The following is a 25,059-nucleotide window of genomic DNA, read 5'->3' as shown; positions in this document are numbered from 1 at the left end:
GAGTTTCAACTACTACAAACTAAGTATATGGCAATGCATTGTAAAACTACAACAATTCCTTCATGCAGTGAAACAGAACAACAAGTACATGGCCTTCTAGAACTACAAAGCCCCTGACTCCCATGCAGAACCTGTGACACGTGTGCCATGTCAAAGACTCCCTGGTAGCCCTAGGTCTGAAGTCAGCCTTTTTCATGTTCATAATGCCAAAGACTACAACTACAACACCCCTTACCTGTGACACGCATGCCAGGTCCAAGACTCCCTGGTAGCCCTAGGTCTGAAGTCAGCCCGTCCCGTGTTCATGATCCTGGAGGAGAATCGTAACAGGCGGCGGTGTCCATAGGGCCAGTTCATTCTGGCAGCGGAAGACGACAGACAGTTCTCCTCGTTGGCACAGGTCAGCAGGTGTAGGGGTCGGTCCTCCAGGTAGGCTGTCTCCTGAACCAGTTGGGCATCTAGTACCAGGTCAGGGGCAGCTAGAGGGCAGGGAAGAGGGGTGAGATGTTAGGGTTAACGTAAACATGTATCGGAGTGACAGGTTAACCAGGTATTACATGAAACAATGGGGCAAGGGCCACTACGGAGAGGGGAGGGATAGGTTAGAGGTTCACCAGTTACAATGCAAGTGATTCTGGCTGGGTTTTAAGGCTTGGTATCTGTAAAGCACTTTGTGACAACTGCTGATGTTAAAAGAGCTTTATAAAATACATTTGATTCATTGATTGAACCAGAGATCAATCAGAGTTCACGTTCAGAAAGCAAAAAAGGAGAAACGTTTTCAGGTACATCAGTTTTAAGATTACACAGGTGTAGAGATCTAGCCAGGTGGAACAGGTGTTGAGATCTAGCCAGGTGGAACAGGTGTAGAGATCTAGCCAGGTGGAACAGGTGTAGATATCTAGCCAGGTAGAACAGGTGTAGAGATCTAGCCAGGTGGAACAGGTGTAGAGATCTAGCCAGGTGGAACAGGTGTAGAGATCTAGCCAGGTGGAACAGGTTAGAGATCTAGCCAGGTGGAACAGGTGTAGAGATCTAGCCAGGTGGAACAGGTTAGAAATCTAGCCAGATGGAACAGGTTAGAAATCTAGCCAGGTGGAACAGGTGTAGAGATCTAGCCAGGTGGAACAGGTGTAGAGATCTAGCCAGGTGGAACAGGTGTACAGATCTAGCCAGGTGGAACAGGTGTAGAGATCTAGCCAGGTGGAACAGGTTAGAGATCTAGCCAGGTGGAACAGGTGTAGAGATCTAGCCAGGTGGAACAGGTGTAGAGCTCTAGCCAGGTAGAACAGGTGTAGAGATCTAGCCAGGTGGAACAGGTGTAGAGATCTAGCCAGGTGGAACAGGTGTAGAGATCTAGCAGGGTGGAACAGGTGTAGAGATCTAGCCAGGTAGAACAGGTGTAGAGATCTAGCCAGGTAGAACAGGTGTAGAGATTTAGCAGGGTGGAACAGGTGTAGAGATCTAGCCAGGTGGAACAGGTTAGAGATCTAGCCAGGTGGAACAGGTGTAGAGATCTAGCCAGGTGGAACAGGTGTAGAGATCTAGCCAGGTGGCACAGGTGTAGAGATCTAGCTAGGTAGAACAGGTGTAGAGATCTAGCCAGGTAGAACAGGTGTAGAGATCTAGCCAGGTGGAACAGGTGTAGAGATCTAGCCAGGTGGAACAGGTTAGAGATCTAGCCAGGTGGAACAGGTTAGAGATCTAGCCAGGTGGAACAGGTGTAGAGATCTAGCCAGGTGGAACAGGTGTAGAGATCTAGCCAGGTGGAACAGGTTAGAGATCTAGCCAGGTAGAACAGGTGTAGAGATCTAGCCAGGTAGAACAGGTGTACAGATCTAGCCAGGTGGAACAGGTGTAGAGATCTAGCCAGGTGGAACAGGTGTAGAGATCTAGCCAGGTGGAACAGGTGTAGAGTTCTAGCCAGGTGGAACAGGTTAGAGATCTAGCCAGGTAGAACAGGTTAGAGATCTAGCCAGGTAGAACAGGTGTAGAGATCTAGCCAGGTGGAACAGGTTAGAGATCTAGCCAGGTAGAACATGTGTAGAGATCTAGCCAGGTGGAACAGGTGTTGAGATCTAGCCAGGTGGAACAGGTGTAGAGATCTAGCCAGGTGGAACAGGTGTAGAGATCTAGCCAGGTGGAACAGGTGTAGAGATCTAGCCAGGTGGAACAGGTGTAGAGATCTAGCCAGATGGAACAGGTTAGAGATCTAGCCAGGTAGAACAGGTTAGAGATCTAGCCAGGTAGAACAGGTGTAGAGATCTAGCCAGGTGGAACAGGTTAGAGATCTAGCCAGGTAGAACATGTGTAGAGATCTAGCCAGGTGGAACAGGTGTAGAGATCTAGCCAGGTGGAACAGGTGTAGAGATCTAGCAGGGTGGAACAGGTGTAGAGATCTAGCCAGGTGGAACAAGTTAGAGATCTAGCCAGGTGGAACAGGTGTAGAGATCTAGCCAGGTGGAACAGGTGTAGAGATCTAGCCAGGTGGAACAGGTGTAGAGATCTAGCCAGGTGGAACAGGTTAGAGATCTAGCCAGGTGGAACAGGTTAGAGATCTAGCCAGGTGGAACAGGTGTAGAGATCTAGCCAGGTGGAACAGGTGTGCTGTGATGACTCACTCTCTGAACAGGTGACCCCTGCAGCCTTAGTCCTGCCACCCCGGGGACAGTGGATGTGGTTGTTACGGCGACACTGTTGGATTGACAGCTCAGTTCCGACACAGTGGGTTCCACTCAACACCAACTCTGCTGCGTTAGGATCCCCAGCCCAATACCACGTCTCCTAGAGAGAGAGAGAGACACAGAGAGAGAGAGAGAGAGAGAGAGAGAGAGAGAGAGAGAGAGAGAGAGAGAGAGAGAGAGAGAGAATGTGTGACTACTGTACATGAAGCACCTCGATGGTTTGTGGTATATGGCCAATATACCAGGGCTAAGAGCTGTATTCAGGCACTACACTTTGGCATCATGCATAATAACAGCACTTAGCTGTGGTGTATTTAAGCCATAAGGCCCGAGGAGGTGTGGTCTAAGGGCTGTTCTTAGGCACTACGCAATGTGAAATGCCCGGACAGCCCTTGGCCGTGGTATATTGGCCATATATCACAGACCCCCAAGGAGCCTTAGTGCTACTATAAACTGGTTACCAACGTAATTAGAGCAATAAAACTAAATGTTTTGTCACACCCGTGGTATACGGTCTGATATACCATGGCTTTCAACCAATCAGAATTCAGGGCTCAAACCACCCAGTTTATAATGGCAAATATATCACATCCTCTAGAGCCCTATTGCTTAATTGTGCCTCATGGAAAGTGTTACTGAGTATTTCAGCTGTTCATGTTTGAGGACTCAGGGAGACTCAGTGAGTTGATTGGTGAATTGTGGAAGTCAGGGAGTATAGGGGCAAATCTGAAATGGCACCATATTCCCACAAAGGGCTCTGGCCAAAAGTAGTGAACTATACAGAGAATAGGGTTTCATAGGTGTGTTTCTATACAGAGAATAGGGTTTCATAGGTGTGTTTCTATACAGAGAATAGGGTTTCATAGGTGTGTTTCTATTCAGAGAATAGGGTTTCATAGGTGTGTTTCTATACAGAGAATAGGGTTTCATAGGTGTGTTTCTATACAGAGAATAGGGTTTCATAGGTGTGTTTCTATACAGAGAATAGGGTTTCATAGGTGTGTTTCTATACAGAGAATAGGGTTTCATAGGTGTGTTTCCGTACCTGGTGTGCTCGAGATGCGAACCCCAGACCCAGCTGTCGACAGACCACCATGGCTTCGTTGATCCCCCAGTTCTCACTGCAGACTGACCCCCATCTCTTACGACCCCCTACATCCATCAGTACCTCCACACGGCCCTCACCTGGCTCCCTGCCTCCCGCCAACCGCACCTGGGGTAAGAGGAGAAAGGAGGTTAGGAGGAGGAGGTGTTAGCAGAGGAAGGAGGGTAGAAGGGTAGGAGGAAGAGGAGAGGTAGGAGGAGGAAGAGGAGAGGTGGAGGAGGAAAAGGAGAGAAAGGAGGAAGAAGAGGAGAGGAAGGAGGAAGAAGAGGAAGAGGAGGAAAATAAATGTCAATTTCAATTGCGTTTTTTCTTAATCTGTAAGTTTGGCAAGTCAAATGTTTAGAGTTATGTATCTAATGAGTATATAATAATGGAATTTGTGTATGTTCTAACCGTGCTGTCCAGGCCAAGCTTGGGGACGTTGCAGCGTACTGAGGCGTCCTGGGTGTGTTTGAACGTCCATAAAGGGGCATCCTGGAAGTTACATTCTAGGATAGACTTCTCTGTCCCCAAACACTGGACACTGTTAATATGGATAGGACCAGTACCTAGAGAGAGAGAGCAAAAGAGAGAGAGAGCGAGAGAGTTGGTGATTGCAGGCCTATATTGGTCTCCTATGTTGGTTATCTATAATGATAGATTGTAGGCCTCCATCCATATTGGTCACAAGGACTGGGTACACATCCACCCACACTAAATAGGCTAAACAAAACCCACTTCCTGACCCAAACCTCTCTATCGGTGAGTAGAATACCACATAAAATAACATTGAGTAGGTAGATCAGAACAACCGCAGTTTAACTTATCAGGACCAACACAGCACAACACGAGGGGCACACACACACACACACACACACACACACACACACACACACACACACACACACACACACACACACACACACACACACACACACACTGTGTACGTATACCACCTCAGAGTAAATTACATATAGTAGTAGAAATGATAATATAGTATTGGTCAGAATTGAAAATAGACACTGACGATGACGATGGTGATGGTGATGACGAGAGTTCAAATGGCAGCTGATGTGTTTAGATGGTGGTTTCAGTTTTCAACCTAGTTTCACTTTCATTGACGTCACTACCAATGATCAAAGTGTTGTAAACAGTCAGCAAAAGGCAAATTCACTCCCACTAAATTCCCCTTTCAATGTTCTCCTACTTTGTCCAGTTCTTGCTGTATCATGTTTGTGTGTCCATACTTGACATTCTCTCCTTTCAAGGTCTCATTTTCAAAGGAGAAATGTTTTTGTGTAATCTTTAGATTAGTCTTCTTTCCCAGTGAGGTACAGCAGATGTAGCCTGTGAACCCTATCATATCTTTTATCCAATCAGAGCTCTGCATGTGCGCGACCTCACACACTGTAAAAAGTCCTTCGTTCTGCTAACATTTTAAGGGGTGGAAACCATTAGAGTATCCCAACTCAAAGTATATTAGTGTCAAGTTGTAAATACTGTTTTATGTTTTCTAAACTTTGTCACTAAAAGTATATTAGTGTCAAGTTGTAAATACTGTTTTATGTTTTCTAAACTTTGTCACTAAATTGCATTATGTATTCTGAACTGTAACGATTGAAGATACTTGAACATAAATATTTATTGTAGTGAACATAAAAATATGGGGTCCCGTCTACTAATTATTTTCAAGTGTAAGTAATAAGTAGTACTGATTAGTAATGTTCAGTGGTCGTGTCTTAATGTTTACCATTGTTTAATGTAATTTACCATTTGTCATTTTAACCCACCTTAGCAGGCATTGTTGAGAACACTGCTCATTCCTCTATCAGTAACTGGAGGTAGAGATGTAACCAGGCATTGTTGAGAACAGTGCTCATTCCTCTAACAGTAACTGGAGGTGGAGATGTAACCAGTCATTGTTGAGAACAGTGCTCATTCCTCTAACAGTAACTGGAGGTAGAGATGTAACCAGTCATTGTTGAGAACAGTGCTCATTCCTCTAGCAGTAACTGGAGGTGGAGATGTAACCAGTCATTGTTGAGAACAGTGCTCATTCCTCTAACAGTAACTGGAGGTGGAGATGTAACCAGTCATTGTTGAGAACAGTGCTCATTCCTCTAACGGTCTCTGGAGGTAGAGATGTAACCAGTCATTGTTGAGAACAGTGCTCATTCCTCTAGCAGTAACTGGAGGTGGAGATGTAACCAGTCATTGTTGAGAACAGTGCTCATTCCTCTAACAGTAACTGGAGGTAGAGATGTAACCAGTCATTGTTGAGAACAGTGCTCATTCCTCTAACGGTCTCTGGAGGTAGAGATGTAACCAGTCATTGTTGAGAACAGTGCTCATTCCTCTAACAGTAACTGGAGGTGGAGATGTAACCAGGCATTGTTGAGAACAGTGCTCATTCCTCTAACAGTAACTGGAGGTAGAGATGTAACCAGTCATTGTTGAGAACAGTGCTCATTCCTCTAACAGTAACTGGAGGTAGAGATGTAACCAGGCATTGTTGAGAACAGTGCTCATTCCTCTAACAGTAACTGGAGGTAGAGATGTAACCAGTCATTGTTGAGAACAGTGCTCATTCCTCTAACAGTAACTGGAGGTAGAGATGTAACCAGGCATTGTTGAGAACAGTGCTCATTCCTCTAACAGTAACTGGAGGTAGAGATGTAACCAGTCATTGTTGAGAACAGTGCTCATTCCTCTAACAGTAACTGGAGGTAGAGATGTAACCAGTCATTGTTGAGAACACTGCTCATTCCTCTAACAGTAACTGGAGGTAGAGATGTAACCAGTCATTGTTGAGAACAGTGCTCATTCCTCTAACAGTAACTGGAGGTAGAGATGTAACCAGGCATTGTTGAGAACAGTACTCATTCCTCTAGCGGTAACTGGAGGTAGAGATGTAACCAGTCATTGTTGAGAACAGTGCTCATTCCTCTAACAGTAACTGGAGGTAGAGATGTAACCAGTCATTGTTGAGAACAGTGCTCATTCCTCTAACAGTAACTGGAGGTAGAGATGTAACCAGTCATTGTTGAGAACAGTGCTCATTCCTCTAACAGTAACTGGAGGTAGAGATGTAAGCATCACAGGATGCTGCATTAGCCTCTGTCATTAAGAGTGGTGCATATGACCTTGGTGATGGCGGTAATGGCTTGTCTCATTATTGACGTCAATTTGTGAGCCGGTTTTGATATCCATTCATCATGATCAATTACACCTCATAGCACAACAAACTGCTTAATATTTTTTAGAAATATACTTTTCTTTCTTCAAACATGGATAGAACATTGCATAAAAGTATCATAAAGTCAAACAATGTTGGATTACCCACAATCCTCTAAAAACAGTGCTACGTAGTCATAACGCTATTAAGCGCTATTAAGTAGTCATAACTGGCAAAAACGTAATCATTCTATATCAGCACAACACAGATACATGAAGAATTTTTTACTCAAATATCAATGTCTGACTACTACTTTATTATTTTTAAGTAAAGACGCAAAAGTAAGAACAACTAATTTATAAAATGTTAGATTGACTTTAAAATATGAAGTAATGGGGGCCTCCTGAGTAGCGCAGCGGTCTAAGGCACTGCATCGTAGGGCTGAGGTGCTACTACAGCCTGGGGTTGGATCCCAGGCCGTGTCACAGCTCACATTTGTGCGCACAATTGGCACAGTGCCTTCCCAGTTAGGGCAGGATAAGGCCGGGAGGCTTTCCTTGGCTAACCGCGCTCTAGCGACTCCTGGGGCGGGTTGGGCGCCTGCAAGCTTTCCTCAGAAACATTGGTGCGGGTGGCTTCCGGATTAAGAAAGCAGTGTGTTAAGGTGCGCGGTGTGTTAAGCTGCGCAGTGTGTTAAGCTGGGCGACTTCGCGGGTCATGTTTCGGAGGACATATGTCTTGACCATCGTCTCTCCCAAGCCCGTTGGGGAGTTGCAGACAGACTAAACAACTTCTTTGCTCGCTTTGAGGACAATACAGTGCCACTGACACGGCCTGCTACCAAAACCTGCGGGCTCTCCTTCACAGTAGCCAATGTGAGTAAAACATTTAACTTGTTATGGATAGGGAGCAGTATTTTCACGGCCGGATAAAAAACGTACCTGATTTAATCTGGTTATTACTCCTGCCCAAAAACTAGAATATGCATATAATTAGTGGCTTTGCATAGAAAACACTCCAAAGTTTCTAAAACTGTTTGAATGGTGTCTGTGAGTATAACAGAACTCAAATGGCAGGCCAAAACCTGAGAAGATTCTGTACAGGAAGTACCCTGTCTGACCATTTCTTGGCCTTCTTTGTCATCTCTATCCAAAACAGAGGATCTCTGCTGTAACGTGACACTTTCTAAGGCTCCCATAGGCTCTCAGAAGGCGCCAGAACGTTGAATGATGACTCTGCAGTTACTGGCTGAAAAACAGTAGCGCATTTGGTAAGTGGTCGATCTGAGAACAATGAGAGGGGTGCGCGCGTGCACGTGAAGAGTCCATTTTACTTTTTCAGTCTTTGAACGAAATATTATCGCTATTTTACGAGAAAAATTGCATAAAAATTGATTTTAAACAGCGTTTGACATGCTTCGAAGTACGGTAATGGAATATTTTGAAATTTCTTTGTCACGATACGCGTCCGCGCGTCACCCTTCGTTACCCTTCGGATAGTGTCTTGAACGCACAAACAAAACACCGCTATTTGGATATAACTATGGATTATTTGGAACCAAACCAACATTTGTTGTTGAAGTAGAAGTCCTGGGAGTGCATTCTGACGAAGAACAGCAAAGGTAATCCAATTTTTCTTATAGTAAATCTGAGTTTGGTGAGTACCAAACTTGGTGGGTGTCAAATTAGCTAGCCCGTGATGGCGAGCTATCTACTCAGAATATTGCAAAATGTGGTTTCACCGAAAAGCTATTTTAGAATCGGACACCGCGATTGCATAAAGGAGGTCTGTATCTATAATTCTTAAAATAATTGTTATGTTTTTTGTGAACGTTTATCGTGAGTAATTTAGTAAATTCACCGGAAGTGTTTGGTGGGAATGCTAGTTCTGAACGTCACATGCTAATGTAAAAAGCTGTTTTTTTATATAAATATGTACTTGATTGAACAAAACATGCATGTATTGTATAACATAATGTCCTAGGAGTGTCATCTGATGAAGATCATCAAAGGTTAGTGCTGCATTTAGCTGTGGTTTTGGTTTTTGTGACATTATATGCTAGCTTGAAAAATGGGTGTCTGATTATTTCTGGCTGGGTACTCTGCTGACATAATCTAATGTTTTGCTTTCGTTGTAAAGCCTTTTTGAAATCGGACAGTGTGGTTAGATAAAGGAGAGTCTTGTCTTTAAAATGGTGTAAAATAGTCATATGTTTGAAAAATGGAAGTTTTCGGATTTTCGAGGAGTTTGTATTTCGCGCCACGCCCAATCATTGGATATTGGAGTGGTGTTCCGCTAGCGGAACGTCTAGATGTAAGAGGTTAAACGTGTTAACCCTCGCAAGGCTGCATGCCCAGACGGCATCCCCGGCCGCGTCCTCAGAGCATGTGCAGACCAGCTGGCTGGTGTGTTTACGGACATATTCAATCAATCCTTATCCCAGTCTGCTGTTCCCACATGCTTCAAGAGGGCCACCATTGTTCCTGTTCCCAAGAAAGCTAAGGTAACTGAGCTAAATGACTACCGCCCTGTAGCACTCACTTCCGTGATCATGAAGTGTTTTGAGAGATTAGTCAAGGACCATATCACCTCCACCCTAACTGACACCCTAGACCGACTCCAATTTGCTTACCGCCCCAATAGGTCCACAGACGACGCAATCGCCATCACACTGCACACTGCCCTATCCCATCTGGACAAGAGGAATACCTATGTAAGAATGCTGTTCATTGACTACAGCTCAGCATTTAACACCGTAGTACCCTCCAAACTCGTCATTAAGCTCGAGACCCTGGGTCTCGACCTTGCCCTGTGCAACTGGGTCCTGGACTTCCTGACGGGCCGCCCCCAGGTGGTGAGGGTAGGTAACAACATCTCCACCCCGCTGATCCTCAACACTGGGTGCCCACAAGGGTGCGTTCTCAGCCCTCTCCTGTACTCCCTGTTCACCCACGACTGCATGGCCATGCACGCCTCCAACTCAATCATCAAGTTTGCAGACAACACTACAGTGGTAGGCTTGATTACCAACAACGACGAGACGGCCTACAGGGAGGAGGTGAAGGCCCTCAGAGTGTGGTGTCAGGAAAATAACCTCCCAATCAATGTCAACAAAACAAAGAGATGATCTTGGACTTCAGGAAACAGCAGAGGGAGCAGCCCCCTATCTACATTGACGGGACAGTAGTGGAGAGGGTGGAAAGTTTTAAGTTCCTCGGTGTACACATCACGGACAAACTGAAATGGTCCACCCACACAGACAACGTGGTGAAGAAGGCGCAACAGTGCCTCTTCATCCTCAGGAGGCTGAAGAAATTCGGCTTGTCACCAAAAACACTCACAAACTTTTACAGATGCACAATCGAGAGCATCCTGTCAGGCTGTATCACCGCCTGGTACGGCAACTGCTCCGCCCATAACCGTTAGGCTCTCCAGAGGGCAGTGATGTTGCACAACGCATCACCGGGTGCAAACTACCTGCCCTCCAGGACACCTACACCACCCGATGTCACAGGAAGGCCAAAAAGATCAAAGACCACAACCACCCGAGCCACTGCCTGTTCACCCCGCCATCATCCAGAAGGTGAGGTCAGTACAGGTGCATCAAAGCTGGGACCGAGAGACTGAAAAACAGCTTCTATCTCAAGGCCATCAGACTGTTAAACAGCCATCACTAACATTGAGTGGCTGCTGCCAACATACTGACTCAACTCTAGCCACTTTAATAATGGAAAAATTGATGTAATAATTGTATCACTAGCCACTTTAAACAATGCCACTTTATATAATGTTTACATACCCTACATTACTCATCTCATATGTATATACTGTACTCTATACCATCTACTGCATCCTGCCTATGCCGTTCGGCCATCACTTATTCATATATTTGTATGTACATATTCGTATTCATTCGTTTACACTTGTGTGTATAAGGTAGTTGTTGTGAAATTGTTAGGTTAGATTACTTGTTAGATATTACTGCATGGTCGGAACTAGAAGCACAAGCATTTCGCTACACTCGCATTAACATCTGCTAACCATGTGTATGTAACAAATAAAATTTGATTTTATTTGATGAGACAATATCGTAACTACCAATTGGATGTCACAAAAATAGGGTAAAATTTGAAAAAAATATATAATAATGAAAATATATTAATTTAAGTAATAATAACTTGTAAAGTCTCAATGACTTTAGATTAGTAGAACATAAATACATTTAGATTTACTCAATAACCTAATATTTGTTAACAGTACTCTTCAATATTAAGGGATAAGAAATATTATTGGCATATGAGTTAGTACCATTTTTTTATTTGAGTTCTACTGACCGTTGGAGATGTTTGAGTAGCCACTACTCAATTTCTTTAATGAGTTATGGAGTTACTTTTTACAGTGCAGCAGCTGATTTAATGTAATCCCTTTGAGAGATGACGTAGCAGAAAACAACATGGTTGATGTGTAGTAGAACCCCCAGGGGGATCAAAGATCTCTATCAATGGCAGTTGGTGTGAAGGACTAGTGAAATATCTCTCTCTATGGTAGTTGGTGTGGATAATTGGCTATCAGGATGGCTGGGGAAAAGGAGCTTGCCGCTCAAAGGTGGCAGACAGTGCTTTGTTCTAGAGTTGGTGTCGACTGACATGAACACACATTCAGACACACGCCACACACTACTTGTTCTCGCTCTCTCTCAAAACAGTCTAACATGATAGTCTCTCTATCTCTCACTCTCTCACTGCTATATGTTTGTCATGTAGCTCACGTGCACCAAAAAGCCCCAGCCAAAAGCTACTAAGTTCCATAAACCCTGCTTAATTAATGTTCCCTAAACCCCGCTTAATTACTGTTCCCTAAACCCCGCTTAATTAATGTTCCCTAAACCCCGCTTAATTAATGTTCCCTAAACCACACTTAATTAATGTTCCCTAAACCACGCTTAATTAATGTTCCCTAAACCACGCTTAATTAATGTTCCCTAAACCACGCTTAATTAATGTTCCCTAAACCCCGCTTAATTAATGTTCCCTAAATCACACTAAATTAATGTTCCCTAAACCACACTTAATTAATGTTCCCTAAACCACACTTAATTAATGTTCCCTAAACCACGCTTAATTAATGTTCAATAAACCACGCTTAATTAATGTTTCCATCATAACCACTAACTAACTATTTGGGCTATTCTCACTAACTATGTCACCAGAACCATTCCGTTTCCAGCTCCCTAAAAAGTCTTAAAGATGTTTTATTTGTCTGTTTGATTGGCATGGGCTAATGTTAAATATAGCTTTGCTTATTTATCTAAAATGATTAAATGTCAATGCTATATTTAAACCAATGTATACTGACTGCATTTACTAAACTTATTGAGACTATTGAGCGAAAATGGCACAAGTTATTCAACAGAACATGTCTCTCTACAGTACCTAAAAACACTTATTCTCTGTACATTTCCTCTGTCTGTCCGTCCGTCCATCTGTGTCCGTGAGTCTCTGCCCTGTCATCTGGACTCTTAATATAGGCCTTTTCCAACATCACATTTAATACAGTATGTTTATGTGGCCTGCAGAACTCAGTCAATATGTTAGAGCGTGGTGGCAGACATGGTGCTTTGATTTACACTACAGCTGCAATGACCAGGCTGGAGGACAGAGGAAACCCGCTAACAGTGTGTGAACCACAGATCAGCCTCACGTACAAATCCACACACATTCTCAGAGCATTCAGCGGCAGACGGGTGTAGAATCCTAAGATGAGTCCTAAACACGGCAGGAAAAGTCCCTCTGACTCACATTGGAATCGTAAACAGTCTAAGGTACTCAGGGTACAGAGGTACACTGTTCCTGTGACCTAAGCCAGGACAGACATAGAGACACACACAGCTTTATCATGGGTGTGTTCCCTCAGGTGCAAAAGACCCTGAATGAAACAGACAGGGCTGGATGTTCACATGGCACAACTGGGGTGAACTTTTTCCTTTGCCAGAGAAAATAACAGTCTAACCCTTGACCCCTGTAGGAAAGACAGAGTCAGACAAAAAGACAGATAACAGATAGAGAGTCCTAGCCTACCTTGTCCCAAGTGAGCTCCAGTGAGGGCCTCCTTGGCAGTTCCGAAGCCCAGCTCCCTGCACACCACGCTGGCTGAGTTGAGGTCCCACAGGTGGTCTACGATGGTACCCCACTTCCCCTCCTTCAACACCTCCACACGGCCCTCACCCAGCCTGGGGCCAGCCTTCAGACGCACCGGCTAGAGTGGGAGAGAAGAGAATTAGAGGCACAGAGAGAGACGGTGAGAGAGAGAGAGAGAGAGAGAGAGAGAGAGAGAGAGAGAGAGAGAGAGAGAGAGAGAGAGAGAGAGTGAGAGAGAGAGCTTTGGAGAGAAAGAAAGACAGAGAGAGAGAAAATGAAAGAGAGAGAGAAGGAGAGCGAGAGACAGTGGCAAGGTCTTGGCTATTAGCACAGTGAGGCATGGAATGTGTGTGTCAGTGTATGTGTGTGTGTGTGTCAGTGTGTGTGTGCGCGTCAGTGTGTGTGTGCATGCGTGCGTGCCTGCGTCCGTCTCTTACTACAATTGGGTGAGGTGCTTGGGGTCTTCCAGATGACATGTGCGCAAACTGTGGTCCCAGTACACACCTCGCCACCGCGTGTCTCCCGCTCTTACAGGGGGAGGGGCTAAGTGGGATGGACAGCTGAGTGTGACACTCTGATAGGCTGGTCTCTGACCCCAGGCAGTGAACCTTCTCTACCCAGTAACTCTTCTTACTAGCCATGAGGCTCAGCCTAGGAAGGGGGAGAGAAGAGGTTGTAAGTGAATTAGAATGCTTTATAACATATTATAACACATTATAACATACTAGATGGTCATTTTCCATGAAGAAAAATTGATGGGACTTGCTTTAATTCTTTGTGGTAGTGGAATATGTTTAAAATGTATTACATAAGCCAAGAAGTTCAATATACTCAAAATTAAATTCAGTAAAATAATTGGTCTGATTACTTTGATAGACTACACTACCAACCTTATTACTTTTGATTGTGTGGCAGTTAGATCACATATTTTATCACAAATAACTAGACTCAGACTAGCCTACTAGACTTTTATAAACTCCTACTAGAATATCACAGTATATGACAACTGTAATAATATAGTATAATAAGATAAGGAGGCATTGTTGAAGTTAAAATCCATTTAAAAAAAAATATTTTTATCCCAAGCATTTATCCCTTACTTTAACCAAACATAAATGTCTTAATCATAGGATAAAGCTGTTAAAAGAAAGTTAATGACAGGATAAATAAATCTAAAGTAAGGATACAGGGATGGACGGAGAGATGGAAGACCTAATGGATGGAGGGATGAAGGGATAAAACCAGGTTGTACTGATTGGTATGATAAAGGAATGAATGTACGGTTGAAGGTGCGGATGGTGTGTCTGTGTGTGTGTGTGGGGGGGGGGGGATTGGTCGTAATCATAGGATAAAGCAGATTTAAATAGCACAGAAGTAGACCAAGATGTTATACCCTCTACATGTTTGTCTAAAGTGCTGGGAAAGTGGTCAAAATGGCAGTTGTTTGAAAAAATTAAGACGAAAGGTTCTGATGCGGTGACTAAAACAACTGTATCGTTACATCTGTACAAGATGTTTCTGTTCCGATTCCAGATCTGAATAGCAGAGAGATAGACCAATAGTCATAACCTCTCTGTTTTTGGGAAAGTGTTCAAAACTGCAGTTGTTTGAAAAATATGTTAATGCACTTACTAAAACTGCTGTATCATTAGATCCGTAGTGTACCTCTTGATTGGTAGTAGATATTTCTGTTCTTATTTCCAGATTTGAATAGCAAGGAAGTAGACAAAGATGTCACACCATCTAACTTTTTGTCAAACTTCTTTGGGAAAGTGGTCAAAATGTCAGTTGTGGCTAGGGGGCAGTATTGAGAATTTTGAAAAAAATATGTGCTCATTTTTAACTGCCTCCTACACCAACTCAGAAGCTAGGATATGCATATTATTAACAGATTTGGATAGAAAACACTCTGAATTTTCTAAAACTGTTTGAATGGTGTCTGTAAGTATAACAAAACTCATATGGCAGGCAAAAACCTGAGAAAAATACAAGCAGGAAATTAGAATTTTGTGGCTGTACTATTTTCGAGTCATTGCTAATAGATCACACAGTGACAAATGATTCATTTTGCACTTCCTACGGCTTCCACTAGATGTCAACGATCTTTATAAAGTTGTTTGAAGCGTCTATGATGAACAGAGACCGGATGACAAGGAAGGGAAGTTGACGTCCCTGGGATGTCGTCACTTCATTATTGCGCGCACATGCGCGTTCATGTGAGGCGAGACATTTTTCAAAACGTTTTTCAAGACACAGGAGAGGTCGGGTTGAAATATTACTGATGTTTCACGTTAAAAATGGCCCTAAAGATTGATGCTAAACAACGTTTGACATGTTTGAACGAACGTAAATATATATTTTTTTACTTTTCGTCGTGACTCCCCCCCCGCCCTACATTTTGAGGAGCCTACTGAACGCGCTAACAACATGGAACAACTTGGAGTTATTTGGACATAAATTATTAACTTTGTCAAAAGAAACCACATTTGTTGTGGACCTGGGATTCCTGGAGGTGCCTTCTGATGAAGATAATCAAAGGTAAGGGATTATTTACAATAGTATTATTGATATTAGATGGTTCCAAGATGGTGCTAACCTGTATATCCTAGCCTATTGTTCTTAGCATAGCACCCCGTTTATTGCAAAGTATGATTTCCCAGTAAAGTTATTTTGAAATCTGGCAATGCGGTAGCATTTACAAGATGTTAATCGATAATTCTTTGATGGACAATATTATAATTTACCAATGTTTTCGAATAGTAATTTTGTAAATTGTAACGCTGATCCACCGGAAGCATTTGAGGGAAAAAAAATTCTGAATTTCACCGCCACTGTAAAATGCTGTTTTGGGATATAAATATGAACTTGATGGAACAAAAAATGCATGTATTGTATAACATAATGTCCTAGGAGTGTCATCTGATGAAGATTGTCAATGGTTAGTGCATAATTTTAGCTGGTTTTCTGCTTTTGGTGACGCCCGTCTTTGAATTGACAAAACATTACACACAGCTATTTTCAATGTACTCTCCTAACATAACCTAACTTTATGCTTTCGCCGTAAAGCCTCTTTGAAATCGGACAATGTGGTTGGATTTAGGAGATGTTTATCTTTCAAATGGTGAAAAATAGTTGATTATTTGAGAAATTGAAATTATTAGATTCTTGCAGTTTTGAATTTCCCGCCATGGTATCTTGTCACTAAATCCCGTTAGCGGGATCAGAGCGGGAAAGAAAATGTTGTAGATACGGTCACTTAAACAGCTGTAACTTTTGATCGGTACCAGATAATTCTGTTATTATTTCAGATTTGAAGAGTAGAGAGGTAGAGGAAGATGCCTAAGTGTTTGCCAAAGTGGTCAAACAGCTGATTTGTGTCAAAAGTTGCATTGTTGCATTTACAGTGAATAGAAGTTGGAAGTGATGAGGTCACAATGGGGAGTTTTAGAATGTTGAAAAAGTCACATTAAAGTGAATGAAGATGGAAAAAAAGAAAGACCAACAAAATCATAGTTTAAAAAGTATAAATAATATAACAAAGTTGTATGTAAGCTCACTATTCCAGACCAGTCTGCATTTGAACATTTGAATGGCGTTTCTAGCTTAAACGGTGTAAGAGGAGTAGGGTGCAGAAGAATAAAAAGTATGACAAAGATTTAAAGTCTGAAATTTTGCTTCGCAAGTCCCACCTAACTTTAATGTGTGCATAGCTAACGTCTGGTAATTTATGTCATCTCAGTTCCATGAAGGAGAGGAACAAGACAAGCACTATCCAGGAACACTTCGTATGAATACTTTATAATGCATTACTATAGTATATATACTGTATAGTACATGCTATTTAGCGGACACTTTTATCCAAAGTGACTTACGGTCATGTGTGCTAAAATCACATACACAAACATTATCAACATCTGGAGAACAAAGAATTTGTAGTTAGTTGAGATGTTCCAACATCTGAGTTGGTCTTACTTTGTGGATGGATCAGCAAGCTTGGTGTCCCAGATTTTCCTGTAAAGAAACAGGAAAAATAGGAAAGGACGTTAGTATCTCTTCCGTTTATTAGTTGAGGTTTCGTGAAACACCTGTTAGTCCTGTGAGGTGAGATGACTAAAGCTTACCTACTGAGTTCGCTTTAGTAGACGACAACTGTCTCATGTGCTTGGTTAATGCCACACACAGTGATACCCACACACAGTGATACCCACACACTGACTGTAGATATCTGGTGTTTGTATGGTCCATGCCACACAGAATGATTCCCCCACACACACTGTTTATCAGCCACATCGGTAGGCATGTGTTGTTGGTGTACATGGATGCAGACAGAAACAGTTATGTCCTAGAAGCATCTGTATTTGTCATATTGTCCTTACAGAGGCAAACCAGTATAAATACACTTACATAGATAAATATTGTCAGCCTAAAGAGAGGCCCATCTGTGTTGAGATACAGTAAATCGTTGTATATGTGTGTAGATGGGATTGTGAATTTTTCCCTTCTTCTCTCTGACCAACACTTCCTGTCTCTCTTTCCTTTATGTTGGGGTGTAGATGTCTAGCCTAGGTCTGTGTGTATGTTTAGAACGACTGGTCAGAGTGTAGTAGGTCTATGTGCCGCCAGCTAAGCCAGGCTTTAAGAGAAAAAGAATGATGTCTGTTGTCTGCTCAAACAACTGGGTTGTATTCATTAGGCACCAAATGGAAGCAAACGGAATAAAACAGGGAGGGACTATGGCTTCAATAACAAATGCTTACTTGGCATTTTACAAGAACATTGCTAGTACAAGAACATTTGTAAATAACTCTGGAAAGCGAGAAAGGGATTCAACCTAAACACTGCGCCTTTTGAAACTACTCATTATACTAACCAACCATGCGTAGGCTGAAAAAATGTGACTTTCAAGAACAACTATGGACGACATTGCTGGGAAAAGGTTGAAACAAAACACACACACAAACAAACAGTGTTGGCACATGTTAACCGTAAGAACTGGTCAGTCTGTCCGAGAAACTCTCTCTCTCCCTCCCTCCCTCCCTCCCTCCCTCCCTCCCTCCCTCCCTCCCTCCCTCCCTCCCTCCCTCCCTCCCTCCCACTCGCTCACATACACACACATAAACACGGTTGATCTGCATCCAAATAGCCGTCCCATAGTTCCCACCCCAGATGCAGAGAGTGCCAAACAGGAGCTGAGGTAGACTAGACTACACACACACACACCCACGCCCACGCTGTCACGCCCTGACCATAGAGAGCCCTTGGTCCTGTCCTTTTGAAGAACGTGACAGAATATCCCACCAAGCAAGGACCAAGCAGTGTGTTCATGAGGTAAAGGAGTTTTGGACATGGGAGGAGAGAATGGGAGGACACAAGACCCTTCCTTGACGGGAGTCGCAGAGGACGCAGGAAGGACAGCGACGATGCCGGGGACCGCGGCCACAGAAACCCCAAGATTTTTTTGGGGGGGGGGCACGAGGGGTGGTCGACTGAGCAGCGTGGAGTGCCAGAGCCCGCCTTGGAGTCGATTGAACACTGTGAGGAAGGATACCGGAGAGAGGGGTTAGCTAGGAGTATGCGGCAACTCAGGCGTTTGGAAGAGCGTGTCATCAGTCCGGTGAAACCTGTGCCGGCTCCACGCACCAGGCCTCCAGTGCGCCTCCCCAGTCCGGTACGTCCTGTGCCAGATCCCCACACTCGTCCTGAAGAGCCAGAGACCGTCAGGGAGGCAATGGATACGTTGGGAGAGAGAGAGAGATGAGAGAGATGTTGGTCAGGTGTGTTCTGCACAACATTCGACCTGAAGATCCTGTCAGCAGTCTGGTGTGTCATGGGTCAGCTCCCTGCACCCTCCCAGAAGTGCGCGTCACCAGTCCGGGAACAGCTGTGCCGGCTCCACACACCAGGCCTCCAGTGCGCATTCCCAGTCCGGTGCGTCCTGTGCCGGCTTCACGCACTAGGCCTCCAGTGTGCCTCTACAGCCCAGAACCTCCAGCGACGGTTCACAGTCCAGAGCTTCCAGTGACGGTCAACGGCCCAGAGCCTCCAGTGACGGTCAACGGCCCAGAGCTTCCAGTGACTGTCAACGGTCCGGAGAGTCCAGGCATGGTGTCCAGTCCCGCTCCAAGGCCGGAGCCTTCCTCTGCGCCGGTGCCCAGTCCAGGCATGGTGTCCAGTCCCGCTCCAAGGTAGGAGCCTTCCTCTGCGCCAGGGCCCAGTCCAGGCACGGTGTCCAGTCCCGCTCCATGGCAGGAGCCTTCCTCTGCGCCAGGGCCCAGTCCAGGCACGGCATCCAGTACCGCTCCAAGGCCGGAGCCTTTTTCTGCGCCGATGCCCAGTCCAGGCACGGCATTCAGCCCGGCACCATGGCTGGATCCGACACTAGGCACCCCCCCCCCTACCCTCCCCATTTGTTTTCAGGTTTTGCGGCTGAGTCCGCACCTTTGGGGGGGGGTACTGTCACGCCCTGACCATAGAGAGCCCTTGGTTCTCTATGGTGTATAGGTCAGAGCGTGACTAGGGGGGTGTTCTAGTCATTGTATTTCTATGTTGGTCAGTTGTATGGTTCCCAATTAGAGGCAGCTGGTAATCGTTGCCTCTAATTGGGGATCATATTTAGGTAGCCTTTTTCCCACCTGTGTTTTGTGGGATATTGTTTTGTTTAGTGCATTTGTGTGCTACAATAGGCACGTTCATTTTGGTCTTTGTTGTTTTGTTAAGTTTCACTTTGAAATAAAATATGTGGAACTATACGCACGCTGCGCTTTGGTCCCGTCCTTTTGAAGAACGTGACACATGCACACACACACCCCCACACACACATGCACAAACACAACTCAGTCAGCTGCACTTAGGGAAACAAATACATCTACGGATATTCATAACACAGGATATTTGGATTTCCAACATGAAACGAACACATTCCTGCCTTGCTAGTCACAAAGTCTACAAAGGAGGATGTTGGAATGAAGAGAGACATTGTTTCAGCCCTGGTGTTGTAAAGTAGCTAGAGTTAAGTCCTGTTACAGTGGGAAAGTAGATGTCACTTCTTTCCGGTATGGTACCTCCTTGCACTATTTTTGTTGTTGACCTAAATATAGAATTACATATAGAATCATTATGCATTTACTGTAATATCATCTCTCATCACTGTGAGGCCTAATAGTAAATATTTGTCGTTTAACTTTTAAAATGTTTACCTTTTTGACGGCACATTAACACATTACATAAAACCCAAAGAGACATCTGTTACAAAACACCAAGAAATATAAAGAATGTCATCCATCAGGCCTACACTTGTAACCTGAATTGATCCGTCCACTGTCACTAAAATGTCACTCTTATCACAGTACCACACCACATCCATTCGCACATTTTTCATGCGGGTGAAATGCGGTAATGATAAATAATAGTATTTGTTTTCTAGGCATCTTTGTTTTAATTATTGGGATAGGGTCATGTTCAACCGATATGAAGCACCCCCACTATTTATTTGACTGTACCTGTCACACTATGATCTCCTTGCTCCTGTCTGTTTCTAGTTCCTGTTTTCTAGTTTTCCCAGTTTTGACCATTCTGCCTGCCCTGACCCTGAGACTGCCTGCCGTTCTGTACTGTTTGGACTCTGATTACCAATCTCTGCCTGCCCCTGACCTGTCGTTTTGCCTGCCCCCTGTTCTAGTAATAAACTTTTGTTACTTCAACACTGTCAGCATCTGGGTCTTCCTTAAAACGTGATAGTACCAGCTTACTTTTACCCCTGTGTTACAGTATGGCCAAGTGCTCACCTACCACGTTATGAACAATACCTGTTTCCAGACTATGACAGGTGTCTATGAGCCATGTAGGAGAGACTGAAATAAGCATGTTTATTTAAACATGTCTGTTTACCTAATAATATTATAACACATGGGTTTCATATAACGAGTTTAAGTACCCAAAGACACTGCCAGCTAATGCTAGCATGGGGTGTAAATGGACACCAGCCATGTTAGCTTAAGCCATCAAAAGTTGAATTATATGTACGAGTAATGTTCAGACAGACATATACTGCAGCAGTAAGGTCATGCTAAAGGGCTTGTGGTGGATTGAGACAGACACACACGCTGCGAATTGAATTGAACACTTATTCTTAAATGAAATTCGTAAAATAACTTGGATGTGTCTACCATGTGTCTATGTTGTAAAACGTTCGTAACCCAGAGAATAGACACGCACATATACGCAAAGGCGCGCCCGCACACACACACCCACCCACACACACGTAACCAGGGGAGAGAATGTCTGTGACATAATTGTGACCTCACCACACACCAATCAAACCAACTATTTCCCTCACCACACTGGCACTGACTAAATTGAGCACCGAGGAAAGAAAACCACATATCAACCATATCCCAGACTCTGATTCAGTTACAGTATATTTGGTTGAACTTTGGTGGAACTTCACCTAAGTTCCCTTAACTTCAACCGAACTTCAAAGCATTGAAAAAAGTGCTATATAAAACCTATGTATTGTTACTACTATTCTAACTTTATTCATGCTACTTCTGTCTTTGAAGATACAGTGCCCTCAGAAAGTATTCATACTCCTTGACTTATTCCACATTTTGTTGTGTTACAGCCTGAACTCTAAATTGATTATATAGATGTTTTTCTCTCACCGATCTACACAGAATTCCCCAAAATGACAGTGAAAACATGTTTTTAGATTTTTTTTGCAAATGTATTCAAAATGAAATACAGAAATATCAAACTTACATATGGATTCACACCCCTGAGTCAATACATGTTAGAATCACCTTTGCCAGCGATTACAGCTGATGAGTATTTCTGGGTAAGTCTCTGAGAGCTTTGCTCACCTGTATTGTATAATATTTGCACAAGCTCAAGTTGGTTGTCCCTTAAGTCTTGCCATGTCACGTCTTACCATGGATTTTCAAGCTGATTTAAGTCAAAACTGAAACTCTGCCACCCACTGTCTTCTTGGTAAGCAACTCCAGTTTATATTTGGCCTTGTGTTTTAGGTTATTGTCCTGCTGAAAGGTGAATTTGTCTCCCAGTGTCTGTTGGAAAGCAGACTGAACCAGGTTTTCCTCTAGGATTTTGCCTGTGCTTAGCTCTATTCCGTTTATTTTTACCCTTAAAAAACATCCCAGTCTTTGCCGATGAAAAGCATACCCATAACATGATGCAGCCACCACCAAGCTTGAAAATATGAACAGTGTTGTGTTGTGTTGGATTTTCCCCAAACATGACACTTATATTCAGGACATAAAGTTCATTACTTTGCCCATTTTTTGGCAGTTTTACTTTAGCGCCTTATTGCAAAAAGGATGCATGTAAAGGCTTCCTTCTTATCACAATATGTTAGTATTGTCGCGTAACTACAATTTTGTTGATCCATCCTCAGTTTTCTCCTATCACAGCCATTAAACTCTGTAACTGTTTTAAAATCACCATTGGCCTCATGGTGAAATCCCTGAGCAGTTTCCTTTCTCTCCGGCAACTGAGTTAGGAAGGACGCCTGTGTCTTTGTAGTGACTGGGTGTATTGATACACCACCCAAAGTGTAATTTATAACTTCACCATGCTCAAAAGGATATTCAATGTCTGCTGTTTTTAATTTTTACCCATCTACCAATAGGTGCCCTTCTTTGTGATGCATTGGAAAACCTCCCTGGTCTTTGTGGTTAAATCTGTGTTTGAAATTCACTGCTCGACTGAGGGACCTTACAGATCATTTGTATTGTGGGGTACAGAGATGAGGTAGTCATTCAATAATCATATTAAACACTATTATTGGACACAGAGTGAGTCCATGCAACTTATTATGTGACTTTGTAAGCACATTTATACTCCTGAACGTATGTATGCTTGCAAATAACAAAGGGATTGAATACTTATTGACTCAAGACATTTCAGCTTTTCATTTTTTTAAAACATAATTCCAGTTTGACATTATGGTGTATTGTGTGCAGGCCAGTAACACAAAATCTCTATTGAATCCATTTTAATTTGAGGCTGTAACACAACAAAATGTGGAAAAAGTAAAGGGGTGTGAATACTTTCTGACGGTATTGTATTTAGGGTGCACATATCCCTCTTTCTCTAATACGATTGTACAGATGTTAGCTAGCTAGCTAGTGTATATTATGAACACTTGTATGAACACACATTATGAGCAGGTGGATTGGGGTTGAGAAAACAGAACTACTGTTCACTACACCTCTGACTCTATAATGGTATGTGTATAAATGTGTTTAACGGTTCTCCTTCCCAGAACCCCAGTCTGCCTGTATAATCAGCGTGTTACAGGCTCTACCCCTCGTTTACCAACCCAGAAAGAGAGAGAGAGAGAGAAAGAGAGAGAGCGAAAGAGGCTAATTATAGTGGGACCCACCCCTATTGCTAAACGACAACAATCACCCTGCTGTTTCTTTTTTCATCACCGTCACACTCCCTTGCTTTCCTTACCGCTTTACCACATTCTCTCCCCCTTCACCTCTCTCTCTCTCTCTCTCTCCAGTATCTTCCTCCCTTACCCTGCAGTGCCAGAAGAAGAGGAGTACCCCATGCAATGTTGGAACCCCGGATATGAATAGCAACCACTTTAAACACCAAATGTCTTTGTCAGGATAGTGATTGCTGGGAACCATCGATCTTAGATCCACAGTTTTGAGTTGTCCAGATGAAGTTGCAGAGTTGCATAGTCTGTGTCCTCCTATCATGGATGATCCTCTTTCTATGGGCTCAGAGATGATAGCCTGTGAGCTCCTCCTTGGCTATGGATGATCTCTTACGGAAGTACAGTACATGCAATAAAACATGTCAGTCAAAACGCAACTGAATGAATTACAGCTTGGGCTGACAACCACGGTTAAACGCTTCTCCACAACCACATAAAGCACAGCCGCCCGCCATACATAGGCCTACATAAATCAAAAGACGCTATATAAATTAGAGACAAGCTCACATTGGATCCCTCAAGTTTCTCAGATCTGAGACACCAACCGAGACTGAATCGGTTACACAAAATTTCACCCTAAGGAAAATGATACCCCCCCATCTGGGCTGAAGCGCAATTAATCAATTGTAGGACCTCTAATCTCCACGGTGACAGAGAGAGACAGACAGTTGCTGACACAGCGGGGCCACAGCTGGGCCCAGGCTATAATTGGAGACAGTAGAAAACCCTGGGTAGTCTGAGTGGCTCAGTCCTACACACTGTTCTTCACACACACACACATGAACGATGCACACACACACACACACACACACACACACACACACACACACACACACACACACACACACACACACACACACACACACACACACACACACACACACACACACACACACACTTATAGACATCAACAGACAGACACACACAGCTATAATTGGGGTGTTTTTTCTCTGGCGGCAAGCAGGGCAGAAACCAGGAGAGCCTCAGTACTGCCCAACCTACAATTACAACATCTCCAGGGTCTCATCCAGACCAGTAGACACGGACAAGAGCCAGGAGGGGACAGGAGCCATATGCTCTGGTCTCGTCTGAGCTTTCTAAGAATGGACCAGAGACTGTCTGAACAAGCTACTGTAGGTCAATTCATGCCAGGTCATGCCAGTCCTAATTGGGTTCTACTGGGTTAGGACTACATTAAAGGTGCAATCTGTAACTTAAATTTTCAGTGAAATAAATTATATTTTCATTTAGGTTCTTGGATGAATGTGAAAATAATACAATTTACAGTCTGCACCTTTAAGCCATGTTAAAATCAATCAATCAACCAACCATCAGTAAGTCAATCACTCATTCTATTTTAGGATGTGGGATATCGGGCTATACATAAAAACTGTAGCGTCTTAAATGATCAACCAACCAGGACTAAAATACTAATAAAATCCATGAGAACAAAACTATAAAAGAGCAAAACTGGCCTTAATAAACTATACAGACTTTAAACATGTCTAACTGTC

General features: G+C 43.5%; 1 protein-coding gene across 1 annotated transcript in view; it reads right to left on the bottom strand.

Moving 5' to 3' along the window:
* The window catches only part of LOC106577236 (lysyl oxidase homolog 4), a 51,564-nt gene that overhangs the window by 17,726 nt on the left and 8,779 nt on the right, over positions 1 to 25,059 (bottom strand). Inside the window, exons 5-11 of the mRNA XM_014155154.2 lie at positions 17,053 to 17,091; positions 13,518 to 13,731; positions 13,021 to 13,198; positions 4,183 to 4,337; positions 3,730 to 3,897; positions 2,622 to 2,784; positions 236 to 479 (exon numbers count right to left, since the gene is read on the bottom strand). Of these exons, the coding sequence (XP_014010629.1) occupies positions 236 to 479; positions 2,622 to 2,784; positions 3,730 to 3,897; positions 4,183 to 4,337; positions 13,021 to 13,198; positions 13,518 to 13,731; positions 17,053 to 17,091 (1,161 nt within the window). The remainder of the gene's footprint in view (positions 1 to 235; positions 480 to 2,621; positions 2,785 to 3,729; positions 3,898 to 4,182; positions 4,338 to 13,020; positions 13,199 to 13,517; positions 13,732 to 17,052; positions 17,092 to 25,059) is intronic.

This window comes from Salmo salar, chromosome ssa18 (genome assembly GCF_905237065.1).
Source record: "Salmo salar chromosome ssa18, Ssal_v3.1, whole genome shotgun sequence".
NCBI classification, from domain to species: Eukaryota; Metazoa; Chordata; class Actinopteri; order Salmoniformes; family Salmonidae; genus Salmo; species Salmo salar.
The sequence above is the reverse complement of the archived record's forward strand: the minus strand, read 5'-3'. Positions and strand labels throughout refer to the sequence as shown.